Raw genomic sequence first — 14,129 nt, 5'->3', positions numbered from 1 at the left:
CATCAGCCATTGCTGGCTTGGTTATGTTGGCTGGAGCTGATGGGTGTGGTCCAAAGCATCAGGAAGGCACCAGGTTGAGGGAGGCTATTCCAAAGAAAAAGACAAATCATGCAGACACATAAAAAGTTATTAATGGACACAAAGGGATCTGGCTCACATGGGGTAATGTATGGAAAGGGGATAGTCTACACCCTCCAGCGATACTAGAAGGATCGAGTAACACTCACTTCTGCTGGTCTTTCATTGTTTCAATGATAGTTCGCAGCTCCTTCACTTGTGTTCTTAATTCATCCAAAGCTGCTTCACCTTGGCTGGATTGGTCAGTCTTTGGCTTTCCTTCACTGCTGAACAAAGATGGGGAATTTGACCTATGACCTGTTGGTCCTGCTGAAACTGGATGAAGTGCAGATGAGGATGATAATGAAGATGGAAGATTACTTCCACTTGTTAGGCCTCCTGGCTTGGCAGGCAGTGAAGCTTTGTTATCAGATACCTATAAAAAAAACGACAATATCACACCCAAACATTAGAATGCTAACAAGAAAAGGAGCTCCAGTATCCTATGTTTTTTTCCTCCTCTTCTGCCCAGCTATGCTGAAGAAATCCTGTCCAGATGTTCCATAAGAATTGGCCACAATGTAAATAGCATAGCTTCTCAAACACATCTTTCCAAATTGATCTTAACATCATGCTGACGTGAGCCTGCCAGGAGCTGCCACCCATGGGAAAGCTGCTGGGCAAATTTCATTCTGAATTGCTATTACTGACCAATGAAAAATGTCACCAGAAACTGGGTCAGGATGTGTGTGGGGAAAATATGCAAAAGACAACAGGGCCCACTCGCACAAACAAGAATTTCTCCTGTGACATGAAATAATTCAAAATTATGTAATAGCACTTGGCTGTTTTGTTTCTTGTTTTTAAATATAAAGTGTAACTAATCAATTTGGTTCTGAATGCAGAAGTGCTAAAACCACCATTATACGGTTATATAATAACCATACAGAGAGAGATCACAACTCAGTGGCAGAGAACATGTTTTGCAAGCAGAAGGATTTCGATTCAATCATTAGGATGTTTAGTTAAAATAATTTCAGGTAGTAGGTGGGATCAGGGAAAGTGGGGACAAATAGTCTAACCAGTATAAGGCAGGGATGGGTAGATAGGGCTCTATTGGTAGATCTCCAGTGAATTCAAAACAGGTCATCAAGGATTTCTGACTCCACCTGTTATTATAACAGCAACAACAAAATGATACAAACCTTGCCACAAAAAAGGATAGAGATGAAATTAAGACAACTGTAGGTGGTGACGATGGGGAGCAGATTTCTGTGTGAAAGGGTTATGTTCTGGTACTCAAAAACAAATCCCTGGGAACAGAATTCTTGACTTCTAAGTGTGTATCTTCTGAGCCTGGCTCTGATTGTTTTTACTAGAAGCCTGAGATCCATCAAAGTAGATCCCAGTCTTGCTTTGGAATGACAGCTTCCTCTGTTCCTATTACTTAAGCCTTTAGGTTCTTTAGAACCTAAAGAGTTTAAGGTTATGGAAGGAAATGGAATTTCTAAAACAAAAGTAGCTGCTAAATGTGTCTTATAATACCTCCTATAATGTAGCATGTGTATGACTGCAATCCTATAACAACTTTTCTGGGAATAAGCCCAACTGAACTCAGTGGGACTTAGTTCTGAATAGGCAGGTATAGGATTGCATTCTAAAAGTCTGAAATGAGAATGAATAAATGTCTGCACAAGTGAAAGAACTCTGTCCTCAGACATTTTAGAAGACATAGTTTGGTTTGCTATATGGGGATATACTTGCCCCCTTTGGAAAGGCACTGGAGGCAGAAAACTAAGTTTGGAAAATGAGAGACGTTGCTCAAATCATTGCCTAGAAATTAAGTTATCTGGACAAGTCACCATGGAATTGCTCAGATGTCTGACTTCCTGGCAATAGCTTGTATGCGGTGGAACATGGAATTGTACTTATGATCATATGGATTTATCACCAAACACATCAAACGGTGTGTGATCTGTGTGTACATGTCATGTTGATTTTCCTTTCACTCTTTTAGGAAGGGGGAATAACTGTGGAAATCAGGAGATCATGCACCCCAACTTTGAAGTGGAAAGACCACAAATCAGATTGTGCATGTTAATGGACATATTACACTGTACTTACCTGTGCCCCAAAACAGCGACACCATAATTACATTAGCAACTACAAGTAACAGCCCTTGCTATTGATACAAACAACCTAAATCACTTACTAGCGATATTGTAACAGTCTTTGCTTTCTTTAATGGTTCAGCTACTTTGTGCGGAAGAGAAACATGTTCCTCCTTTTCATCTTCAGGACTTGGTGAATCAAAGAAGTCAGGACTTGAAAGTGAAGACTGTGGAAACACAGAAGTATTTTCTTTCCACAAATACTTAAATGTAACAGACTAACTTTCAACAAGACAGAAGCATTGTGAGACCTAATCCCCGATACAAAATGTGTATACTACTAATCTCCTGTGGACCACACTCTATACAAGCATTTGAAAAGTATGGAGTAAGAACTAAGCAGGGTTCTCTTGCCTTGATTCTGGTCACACTGCACTCCTGTTATCCCCTTCCTCTGTGCCCAAGGGGTGGTAGCAGTGGCAGCAAACTTCACAATGGGGAAAGGGGATGGGATGGCAGGTGGCAGAATATTGCAATCTGCACTCTACATTTAAAGCAGTACCATACCGCTTTCAAGAGTCCTGGCTTCCCACAAAGAATCCTGGATATTGTAATTTGTTAAGGGGGCCAAGAATTATTAGGAAACCCCATTCCCAACACATAGCTACAATTTCCAGAGTGTTTTAAGAACCAATTCCTCTTCCCAAGCAACTTTGGTGCAAATGGGGCCAAAGATGAGAGAGGCCTCTCCTTATTCAGGGAAATGAGGTTCACGGAGTCTCTTAATACCTTCCCTATTAATTTAGTAATCCAAGTTAGCATGTTGGAAATTTCTCCATATGCATCGCACCTGCATGCAGGGAACTCCCATGGGCTCAGCGGGTTTACCGTAACAATTTCATCCCATGACTCATGTGAGAATTATCATTATTCTTAATAATAAACACTAATCAAGTACAAAGCCCTATTAAAAGAAATTGCTAGAACTTATTTCTGCTAACATTTTAAGCTGTTGCTCCTGGAATGGGTATCATGAGGTAGAAAAAAATATATTAATGAGATGCAAAGCTGGATCCAAAAGGGCTACTCCATGATGGAAGGCATCTTCCTGAGACAGAAGGCCTGTTTTTACACCTCATGATAAGAGCAGTGCATAGAATATATTTTAGTGTTTTTGTGAAATCTCCTGCAGAAACAGAGGCATGAGAACTGCTGATGAAATGGGCATTGGACTGTGTGAATCCTTGTCTAGGCGCAAATGGATTTAGCAACTATTTTCTTTCCACTCTGTTTTTGTGTGACTCCAGTCCAAAGAACATTTGCAAACAAGCATCAAAGCATGATTGCGTGTTTGCAATTAAGCTAAAGAAGAGACCAAAAAAGGGGAAATTATAGGTAGGCTGCAAGAAATCTAACAGGGACACTGACAAAGCAAGAAACCTTATTGTAAGTAGATGTGAGTCAAGCAAATACTGAGTACTTCCTCCTGCCTCCCAGGGTTAAACCACTTAGGGAATTGGATGATCTTAAAAACATGAAAATATATATCTATATACCACACACTGTCAAAATTACCAAGTCACTCAAGAAGGAAACAAATGAGATTTTAAAACTACAATAGGTATGATAAAGAAGGGCCATAGGTTCAATCCCTGGCACCTCCAAGGTAGTGCAGCAAATATCCCCGTCTGAAACCCTGCAGAGCCACTGCTTGCCATTATAGACAATACAGGAAATAGACCAATTGTCTGACTCAGTGTTTTATGTTCTTAAATATCCAGTTCATAGAGGATACTTACAGATGTGAATGATTGTGAAGGAGGTCTTCTGCCAGTAGCTTTTGGTCTAGTAGTTGTTGGGTGACTGAGCTTCTCAGCAACTGGTATTACGGAATCAAAACCTTCCAGATCTTAAAAACATGAAGATATATATGTGCGTACACATTAGACACTGTCAAATCATGGAGTCAACTCAACAAGGGAACAAATGAGATATTTAAACTACATTCACATATTACATTGTATTTCTGTATTTCCATTCTGTCAAATCCAGGTTTCCTAGCAGAACCCCTTTGTAAAAAGATCCTTGATCCAGGATTGTTTTATGCACATTTATATGCATTTTTATTTAAAACATACTCAGGCTAGCTAGCATTTAAAACAACAATGCTATAGCTGAAAAATAACTGGAAACTAATTAGTTAAAATGTGTTTGGATATTTTAAAAGGTGCATAGATTTTGCTGCCAGGGATCATGGGGTTAACGCAGAAGCTCCATAATCCCCAGCAAGAAAGGACACTGAAGGCATCATGTACGGTCAGTGAGAAGCCCAATCTTTCTTAGAGAAGGGTAACAGGCTGGCTGGCATCAATTGGACTCTGAATTTTCCTACAGATCACAAGTGGGGGACCTGTGGCCCTCCAGACGCCATTGGACTTGAATTCCCATCAGTCTCAGCCAGCATAGCCCATACTTGGAGTTGATTGAAGTTATAGTTCATCCTCATTTGATTTCATCCCATTAAGACTGAAGTAACCTATGCGCCTTTGCTTTATATCCAACTATACTTTCAAAAGCAATCATAGAATCATAGGATTGTAGAGCTGGAAGAGACCCTGAGGGTCATCTAGTCCAACCCCTGCAGGAATCTCAACTAAAGCATCTATCACAGATGGGCCATCCAACTTCTGCTTTAAAACCTCCAAAATAGGAGAGTCCACCACCTCCCAAGGAGGAGTGCCAAATTGAATAAAATGTTGGGGGGAGGCAGGTAAGTCTTGTCCCACATAATTGGTCACAAGACGCAGCCACACACCCCATTTGAATGGCAATGCCCATCAACTGGGGGGGGGGGGGACCAGCCCCATCAAATATTTTATTGGTTGGGTGAAGGGACCTTGGCTCCTGGCAGGTGGCTCCTATGTTTCCAAGGGAGTCCATTCCACTGTCGAAAAGCTCCGACGGTCAAAAAGTTCTTCCTAATGTTTAGTCGGAATCTCCTTTCTTGTAACTTAAAGCCTTTGCTTTGGGTTCTACCCTCCAGAGCCGAGGAAAACAAGCTGGTTCCCTCTTCCATGTGACAGCCATTTAGATCTTTGCATCTCCTCTCAATCTCCGCTTTCCCATGCTAAACATACCAAGCTCCTTCAACTGCTCCTAATAACGCTTGGGTCCCTTCAGAGGATGGATATTTCTTTGTTTGTTTTCTTATTTCATAAAATTTATATACTGCTTGATTGTTAAAAAACCCCAATAAACCCTCAATGCATTTATCAAAAGATAAAACAGTAAACTCAAGAAAAAAATACAACCCTACTTTAAAAGATTTTAAAGGGCATGATATGCAGTAAACAAACAAACAAACAAACAAACAAACAAAGACAGTTTAATATCCAATACTTAGGGTCAATGAATAATTTAATAGCATTTTCACAAGTAATAATAATGACAATAATAATCTTAGTTGGCAACAATTTAATAAGCCAAATTAATCAGAATGCATACTTAAATTTTAAAATTGCTTTATTTTCTTTATTTTGTATTTTTTTAAAGAGTCTACAAGAGTTGGTAGCATCACTTTGTAAAGGCCCTGCCTCAAGAGTGAAGTATCCAGGCAATTTGCTTCCCTCAGCCTGCAAGCAACTGCTCCCTTTGACTCCTAAAAGGTCTGCTTCTAATCGTTCCTTTAGGTCCTGAAGGATGCAGGCTGTCCTTACCAAAGTGAAATGTTACACATGCTGTCAGTCAGTATTTGACAGAGTATGAAGTTGCAAGTTGATCCTTACAGAGATAAGATGATACAATAATGTACCGAGAGCTTCCTATTAGGTTTGTGATGCCCAAGAGTGTAGTGTAAATTTATGATCCAAAGCTCAATTTATTTCCATTTAAAAATACACAAATAAAGTATTTAGTGTTGTCAAACTTGATCAATTTGGCAGCTGAGTAAAACAAGTCACAGCAAGCTTGATTCTGACCTCTTGTGATTCTTTTCAGTCTCTATACAATGCTCATATACAGAAATGGGACAGCAACGATTAGCTCATAATCCAGAATTGCATGAGTAGAAGTCTATTAGTGCAATGGGGCTTCCACCCTGCAGCTCAGAGTCCCCAGACAACCTTTCCTAATGGAGCTTCAGAAGAAACTAGGGGCAGGGGCACAGAAGGACACCATGGGGGGGGGCCCTTCTGCATGACTTCCACTCACAGTCTATGGGTCCAACCCACATATTTTACTTTCATTTGTTATGCCAAGCAGCTTTTCTCAAATAGTTAACTGCTGATAGTAAGTTGGAAAGAACTCAATGACACGAGTACTGAACACTAGCTTATCCACATACTAGTATATCTTTCTTCATCACTCCTATTAATACTTTTTTTTGAGCAGTACATAATCTGCTTTGGAAGTGCGCAATCAAGTTACATCAGCAGGGACACAGTCAAGGTCATGCAAGTCACACATAGGAAAGGGTTACAGGTTCATGTCTCGCTGTCAGTAAATGCTAAAAGCAAATGAAAGTTAAACTTTGATGGCACATTTTCTCCGCTGTAGTTTGATAACCTCTTTCTGCCCCTGCCATAAGCCAGCTGCCCCTCCACAAAACAACAGCAGCGGCAGAAAACAACAACAACAACAACAACACAGGCTGCCCTTCTCTACCAAATGATTCTCCCTGTGGACAGTCACTAGTTGCATGGGATCATAGGATTTGTAGCTTTCTCTGCCTCCTGATCTCATTAGTAGGAAATTCTGACATTTCCAGCTGATGTCTGGCCCTGCAAGGTTCTCCTATATACAGTCCTTTTTTTTCTAAAAAAAATGTTTAGGGGTACTCTCATTTTCCTACTCATATTGAAATACTGCCCCTCAATGAGGCCAAACTTAGATTCACAAAATATTTAGGGGTATGCATACCCCTGCGTACCCCCCAGAAAAAAAAGCATTGCCTATATGTAGTAAGCCCTGCCCATGATTCTTTAGCCCCCTCCTTGTTCATAAAGGTAAGGTATAATTAGTTGTGGGGACATCCTTCACCCATTTGCATTTGTTGTGTCCCTGTTAAATGCTAGTAGGAAAAGTGTTTTTAGAGATTCCCTGGCAGAGAAAGCAAGGTCTGCACATCACTAATAGGACTCTCTATCTTAGGAGTCATTGGAGTAGTCCCAATTACTTCTCCTCAATTGTGACGTAGGAGGAATCAGTTTTAAATGGATTTACGTATGTGTAACTACAGCTGAATTCAAACGTGGGGAATATTACATTTGTTTTCCTGATTATTGTGCTAGTGCTTTAGTTCCACATTCTTACGGGTGATTCACACTTTGGTGCTTGTTGTGTTATAGAACTGTGGCTTTATTATTGACATACCAGCACATTGTGCTAAATTTCGTTCACTTCAAGGGAGCATGGTGTGACACAACAACAAATGCCACTGGATAGTATCGCAACTCCCCCACCCATTCTATTGAATCCTCTCCCTAAAAATAGAAAATGGGAGGTCGTTTTAATTCATTTTTTTGTAAACACCACTAGGATTCTAAAACTTCACTTACATTTAACAAAACTGGCCTCAAAACAAGGTAATAGTTAAAGCAATTGTTATTCATAATTATAACTACAAAGCAACTCCCAGGTGTTCACAAGCTTCATACACAAACTTAAAAGGAATGCATATTTACTTCATTTTACATCTGAAAAATAGGGATCAAAAACCTATTTTGTACTTCAGCCTTAAGGACTTTATTGGTAGTTTCTTATGCTAGAGAAAAATAATTTCTGAAACATGTGCCCATTACAGACATACAATTAACAAATTCACTCTAATGCAATTCCAACAATAGCTCACATAGAAATTGTAATGTAGAACCACCATACTAAAAACTGAGCACTATTTCCCATTATTCCCTAATTTTGAGCATGCTTCATGTTTTTTGCTCACATTCTACAAATTCTGTCTACAAATGTGAGCAAAATAATCCTTCTCTTGACACAATGAACTTAGAAGCACCTTTCTAGGTTTTGGCATTTCTTTAATCTCCACAAAATTCATGCACCTTCTCTGGAAATTAGTTGGTTCATTCTACAGGGCCTGAAAACATCAAATTAAAATTATAGCAGGAGAGGTTATTTTCTTATTTAAAATGCTTGGAAAATTCTAGTTATTTTAAAATAATATCTGCACACCTGCAGCAATCAGTTGGTCCAATAAGCAGATGCTGCTGCTGGTATACTGTAGCTTCCTTGTTCTGTTCTATTAATGGGAGAACACTCCCATTAATAGAATCTTTGTATATGCATTGAGCATCCCCCCCCCCAAGGAATTAAATGCTGTACTGGTCCAAGTTGCATGCATTTATTTTATAGTAAAGGTGAGATTGAGGTATTTTAACCATGCTACTGATTTCACTTACAGTGATGCTCCAAAAACATATGTATTAAAACTTTAGGTGGGCAAACCATTTCACAACAAATGATTTGACACTGTATGCATAATGGAAATGCATAAACCAATAAAATATTTCCAGAAGCATTAAAGTTTAAAAATATGCAACACCTCTTCATCTACCAAACTAGATAGCCATCTATGCTCTGGTAACCTCTAGGTTATATTACTGAACTGTGTAATATGTGGGGCTGCCTTTGAATATGGTTTAGAAACTTCAGCTGCTGCAGAATTCAGTGGCCAGGTTGTTCACTGGGGGAAGATGATTTGAACATATAACGCCAATCCTGGCTTGACTGCACTGACTGCCAGTTAATTTCTGGGCCCAATTCAGAGTGCTGGTTTTGACCTCTAAAGCCTTAAACAGCTCAGGACATCAATACCTCAAGGACCACCCCTCCCCAAATGAACTGCCCCAGATCCTGTTATCAGCATCTGAGGCCCTTCTTTGTGTGCCTCCTCCATAGGGTATATAGAGGGGGGCAGCATGAGAATGGGCCTTTTCTGCCATGGCTCCCCATTTGTGGAATGCTCTCCCAAGGGAGGCTCGCCTGGCACCTTCTTTAGACAAAAACATTCCCCTTCTCCCAGGCCTCTGGCTAATTAAACAATCTATGGCCTTTTAAACTGTTGTGGGGGTATTGTTTTAGTTTGTTACATAATAATAATAATAATAATAATAATAATAATAATAATAATAATAACAACAACAACAACAACAACAACTTCCCTAGCCACTCTGGGCGGCTTCCAACAAAATATTAAAATACAGTAATGCATCAAACATTAAAAGCTTCCCTAAACAGGGCTGCCTTCAGATGTCTTCTAAAAGTCTGGTAGTTGTTCTCTTTGACATTTGACTTTGTTATGTATTTTGTGTTTTTATATTTTAAACTACTCTGTGATCCTAGGATAAAGGGCGGTATAATAAATAATAATAATAATAATAATAATAATAATAATAATAATAATAATAATAATAATATCTGCAACAGCACAGCATACAACAGGATGTCAGGAGAATGGTAGGAATATACCACTCATTTTCAGGAAAAATAATGACAGGACAGACAGAAGGTGAAAAAGCCTTACCATCATCAAGTGAAGAAGAATTACCCATGGTAAAGGGATGTAAATGGGGAAAGCTTGAAGAAATGTGAGTGGAAAGGAAAAGAAAGGCATCACTGGAAATGTAGAAAAAGAAGAGAAAAGAAAAAAAAGGTGTGAGGAGGAAAGGGAATAGATTTCTAAAGACACACTTAACAGTTAAGACTAACGAACTTTTTTTTTAAAAAAAGAAGGAAGTGTGAGCCACAGATACAGCTGGAAAATATCTTACATACAAACATTTAAATCAGAACAAAAACAACAACAAAATAAAATCTATCCACCATTCACTGATTTAGTAATCCAACCCTATTAGATATAAATACCCTAAGTCTTCATGCCAAGAAAATTACATCAAGCATATTTATCCTCTGGGTAACCATGTTCACACAAATGATGACCAGAACTTAGCAGTCAGCAGAGAAGGTTAAGACAGAGTCACTGATGTTAGTCGGTCATGGTAAACCCAGATGGGACGACAGCTCTTCAAGATGTTAAACAAAATGCTTCCCTGTCCGAGCCGATTGCAGGATAATACAAGGCTATGCTATTTCTCTTCATGATAATGTGATGTGATTTTTGTTTTCTTTTACAAAACAAACTTGCCAACAACTATTATTTCTGGTCCAAACTGTGTTCAAATTACCCTATAAAGATAGCAGCTGAATTTCACCCTCTTATTGTTGGGGTTATCACTATGTAAATGGCCAAGGCAATTGTGAGAACATGTCTCACCTCACACACATGTCCACTTTTATTTAATCTGTCCCAAATCAATTTGTGTATATAAATCCTAAGTATTTCTGTCCTCCATCATGTTTACTAAAGGTCTAGCACTACCCACAAATATTTTAATCAATTCACTCTTCACACAATGAATAAACTTATTAAGCATCTCTAACTATTCATTGTCTAGTATGATAACAGAACTGTGTGTTGTTTTAATTCGATAGTTATTTAATTCTGTGCCTCAGTATATGGCTGTTTATTTTCTTAATTATGTTTATCTGTCATCAAAAGCCTTATAAAAATAAAATCTTGTAATTCAGGATTAACAATTATTTATTGAGGAATTCTGTTTTGCTGTTGCAAACAATTTGCCCCTGTGACCCTCATTTATGCCTACAAAAATAATGGAAGCTTACGCTTTGATTATAATCTCCCTAGCAAAAGGAAAATGTGTGACAATAAGTATAAAGTAGTAGTTCTCAGACTGTTATAGTGTTTGTAACTGGCAGTTTAGACTTTCTAAAACTAGTAGCTGTTCCATAACTGTCAGTTGATTCATTATTACTATTTTGGTTATTAGAGTATTTTTCTAATAGTATTAGAACATAATGACAGGTAGCTTTTAACACTAACGTTTCAATCCTACAAATAATAGAAGGCTTACAAAAGCAGAAAACATTCTGCATTCTGTTGGCACTTACTGTTACCTAAAATTAGAAAGCTTACATATTATTATTTATAAAAGCACATGAAATTTCTAACACTGTGCAAAAGCCAGCAACAAACTAATGTAATAAATCTGCCAATTTAAAAATTCATGCACCTTACTTGTAAGTTACTTATCATTACAGACACCTTGCTTTGCTATTCTCAGTCAAGTGTTTGGTTGGAAAAGCACATTCTATGAACTAAACAACCAGCTTGCTACTAGAGATTCCACACAGCACAAAAACAGACAAAAGATTGAGAGAAAGAAAAACATGTTTACTGTTTAATGGTACTTGTTTCCTAGTGAGTATGCATAGGATTGCAGCCTAATTATTTTAAAAAAACTCGGTTTTAAAAGTTAGCATAGCAGTTGCAAACAAGTGCAAAACTGCCAAGTCTGGAGAGAAGGAAGATTAGCTACTGCAGTACAACATTTAATCAATATGTGCTCTATGAAGAAACCACAACATAAAAATAACAGTGCATGCTACCAATGAAATGTAGTAATGCTTACAATTTAGGATACAAAGACTGCCTCTTATAAAAACATGTCTGCTGCAGCACAGTTGTTACTGAACTGAGTGACTGAAGCAGATGACATTGAAATATTTCCATCTGAAAATGACACTGGCTTTGCTTACAGATATATGACCACAGTCAGAACACCTTGTTTTCCAGCAGTCAGAAGACTGATACCCCACCAATTCAGAACATACCTTTTGTGTTCTAATTTGTGATGGGGAAAAAACCGTAATTAATCTTTAGTTTCCTCAGAGTAGGTTGCGTAGTTAAATCTCAAGAGTGTCAGGTAATCTGATCAAATTCTTAACTACAACAGACATCTACAACTCATTTTACAAACAGCAGCAACCATTTCAGGTAATTTTTTAAAATTAGCTTTCCAAAACCTTCACAACAAAATGATCTGCAATCACACAAAAGGTTCCAAGCACTGAAAATATTTTGCACCCAATTTCTTCTAAATTTTTGGATATGTATTTCTTAAAAATAACATGGTACATTTACTGGAAATTTAAATAATACTGTATGATAAAATTAATACTGAAAGGTAATGTATATTTAGGAGGTAGGTCCAGTATAAAAAGCACCTCAACTTACCGATGTCATTGCTCCTTTCTGTGGAATCCTTTTCTAAGGTGCTGGACGATATACAGCTCGCTAGATCTACTTTTGGGATATCATTCCTGCAGTCAAAAACGAGAGATATTTTTACTGGGACTGCCTGTTAACAGTAATTTCTTGTATCTTGCAAACTGAGGGAAAGAAGCATTCCTCACGCGCAGCTCCTGGGTCACAGTGAGCTGTCCGAGGGAGCCATCGCTTGTAAACCGACATGCTGCTAGGATTAACCTTATCTTGTTTCTCTTTAACACCTGTCAAAAGGGCCTATTTTAGACACACTAGTGTCCTAAACAATTTCTCAAATGTTAACTGCATCTTGAGATGAAGAAAATCTGAAAGGATACCCTCTGATCAGCAATTTAAAAAATAACAATTTGTGTATGAAAACCCTAAGTGATATGAAGAAAGGCAGAATGTGTTGCAGACCCATTAAGTGATAAAGTTATGAAGAGTCAAGCTGTGATAATGGGGTTAAGCCCCCCACCCCTGCCAATTGAAGCGTTGGCTGCAGCTCCTTCAGTAGGATTGGCTCCCTCACCGAGACGCTTAATAACTAATGGCTTTCCGGTGACAGTTTCAGAGTGGGTGTTTTGTGACTTTGCATGGCAGATGAGTACCAAAAGTGGACTTGTGAAGGGCTGCTGAAAACTGGGGCTTTTCATCGTTCAAAAAAAATAAATTATTTCGCACTACAGTGGTACCTTGGATTACAGACGCTTCAGGTTACACGATTTCGGGTTGTGCACCACAACGAACCTGGAAGTACCGGAACGGTACTTTGCACACGCACAGAAATCACACTTTGCGCATGCACAGAAGCACCGAATTGCAACCCATGCGTGCGCAGACACGGCGCTGTGGGTTGTGAACGTGCCTCCTGCACAGATCATGTTCGCAACCCGAGGTTCCACTGTATTTAATAAATAGTAGAAGTTACTAAGAAGTCTAATCTATGGTTTTGCTTGATGATGGAAAGCCATTGTCATCAAACAATTTAATTTACTTATTTACAAATTTATAAATCAGCACTTTCATTAAAAAAATACAGTAGGGGGAAGTACAACATATAAGGATTAAATCAACAAGAGATCCATTAAAGATCATTAAAAACACCAATGACTGCTCCCCACATCAAATGGGGGCGCCTTTTGCGTGGTCACATGCAGCCCCCAGGATCCCATGCAGCTCCTGGTGCTATGGGCTGGTTTCACCCTCCCCAGGCTGGATACCTGGAGGTCTCCACCTACCTCAGCCAATCGCCCAATCCCGCCTGGGGAGGCGTTGCCAGGGGATTGGCCAGGTAGGGGGAGGGACCGTCCTGCCCACACAACAGAGGGTGGACCCTCAGCTGGGGACTGGGAAGGATAAATGCCCAATGCTTGAGCCAAGGTCTCCCTACATCTGAAACTTAATGAAGTTGTGGCCAATTTTAATCCTATAGCATGTTGTCTTGAGTCATTATTCCACTCGGGAGTCACCTGGGATTGGGGGGACTCCACCTGTCCACTCAATAAATATTAATAAATGCCGATTGGTTAAAAGAAAACATGTTGCAAAACAATAGGTTTTTTTCAAATTACATTTGAAGGAAGGGAAGGATGGTTCCTGCTGAAACTCTACCGGTAAGAAGCTCCACAGGGCACAACCTGCCATACTAGTGACATCAGTCACTAACCAAACCTCAGGGTCATAGGGCAGAGGTGAATTTAGGAAAGCATGACTGGTTCAGTCGCACTGGCCATGGTGCATGGAAGGTGAGAGCTGCTCTGTATGTGTGTTCTGGATTTTGGTGTTGCACAGGGAGCTGCTGAAATTTGAGACCCCAAGGT

The 14,129-nt window shown here is 39.1% G+C and overlaps 1 protein-coding gene across 6 annotated transcripts in view; it reads right to left on the bottom strand.

Moving 5' to 3' along the window:
- The window catches only part of SH3KBP1 (SH3 domain containing kinase binding protein 1), a 135,731-nt gene that overhangs the window by 5,975 nt on the left and 115,627 nt on the right, over positions 1 to 14,129 (bottom strand). For 4 of the 6 annotated variants that reach the window (XM_028727555.2, XM_077927466.1, XM_028727556.2 and 1 more), the window contains 4 exons: positions 12,277 to 12,362; positions 3,968 to 4,077; positions 2,270 to 2,395; positions 228 to 493 (listed from right to left, as the gene is read on the bottom strand). In XM_028727555.2, coding sequence (XP_028583388.2) covers positions 228 to 493; positions 2,270 to 2,395; positions 3,968 to 4,077; positions 12,277 to 12,362 — 588 coding nt within the window. The remainder of the gene's footprint in view (positions 1 to 227; positions 494 to 2,269; positions 2,396 to 3,967; positions 4,078 to 12,276; positions 12,363 to 14,129) is intronic. The other 2 variants (XM_077927467.1, XM_077927468.1) reach the window with 1 other exon arrangement.

Source organism: Podarcis muralis, chromosome 4, assembly GCF_964188315.1.
Source record: "Podarcis muralis chromosome 4, rPodMur119.hap1.1, whole genome shotgun sequence".
Lineage (NCBI taxonomy): Eukaryota > Metazoa > Chordata > Lepidosauria > Squamata > Lacertidae > Podarcis > Podarcis muralis.
This window is presented reverse-complemented; position numbering and strand designations above follow the sequence as displayed.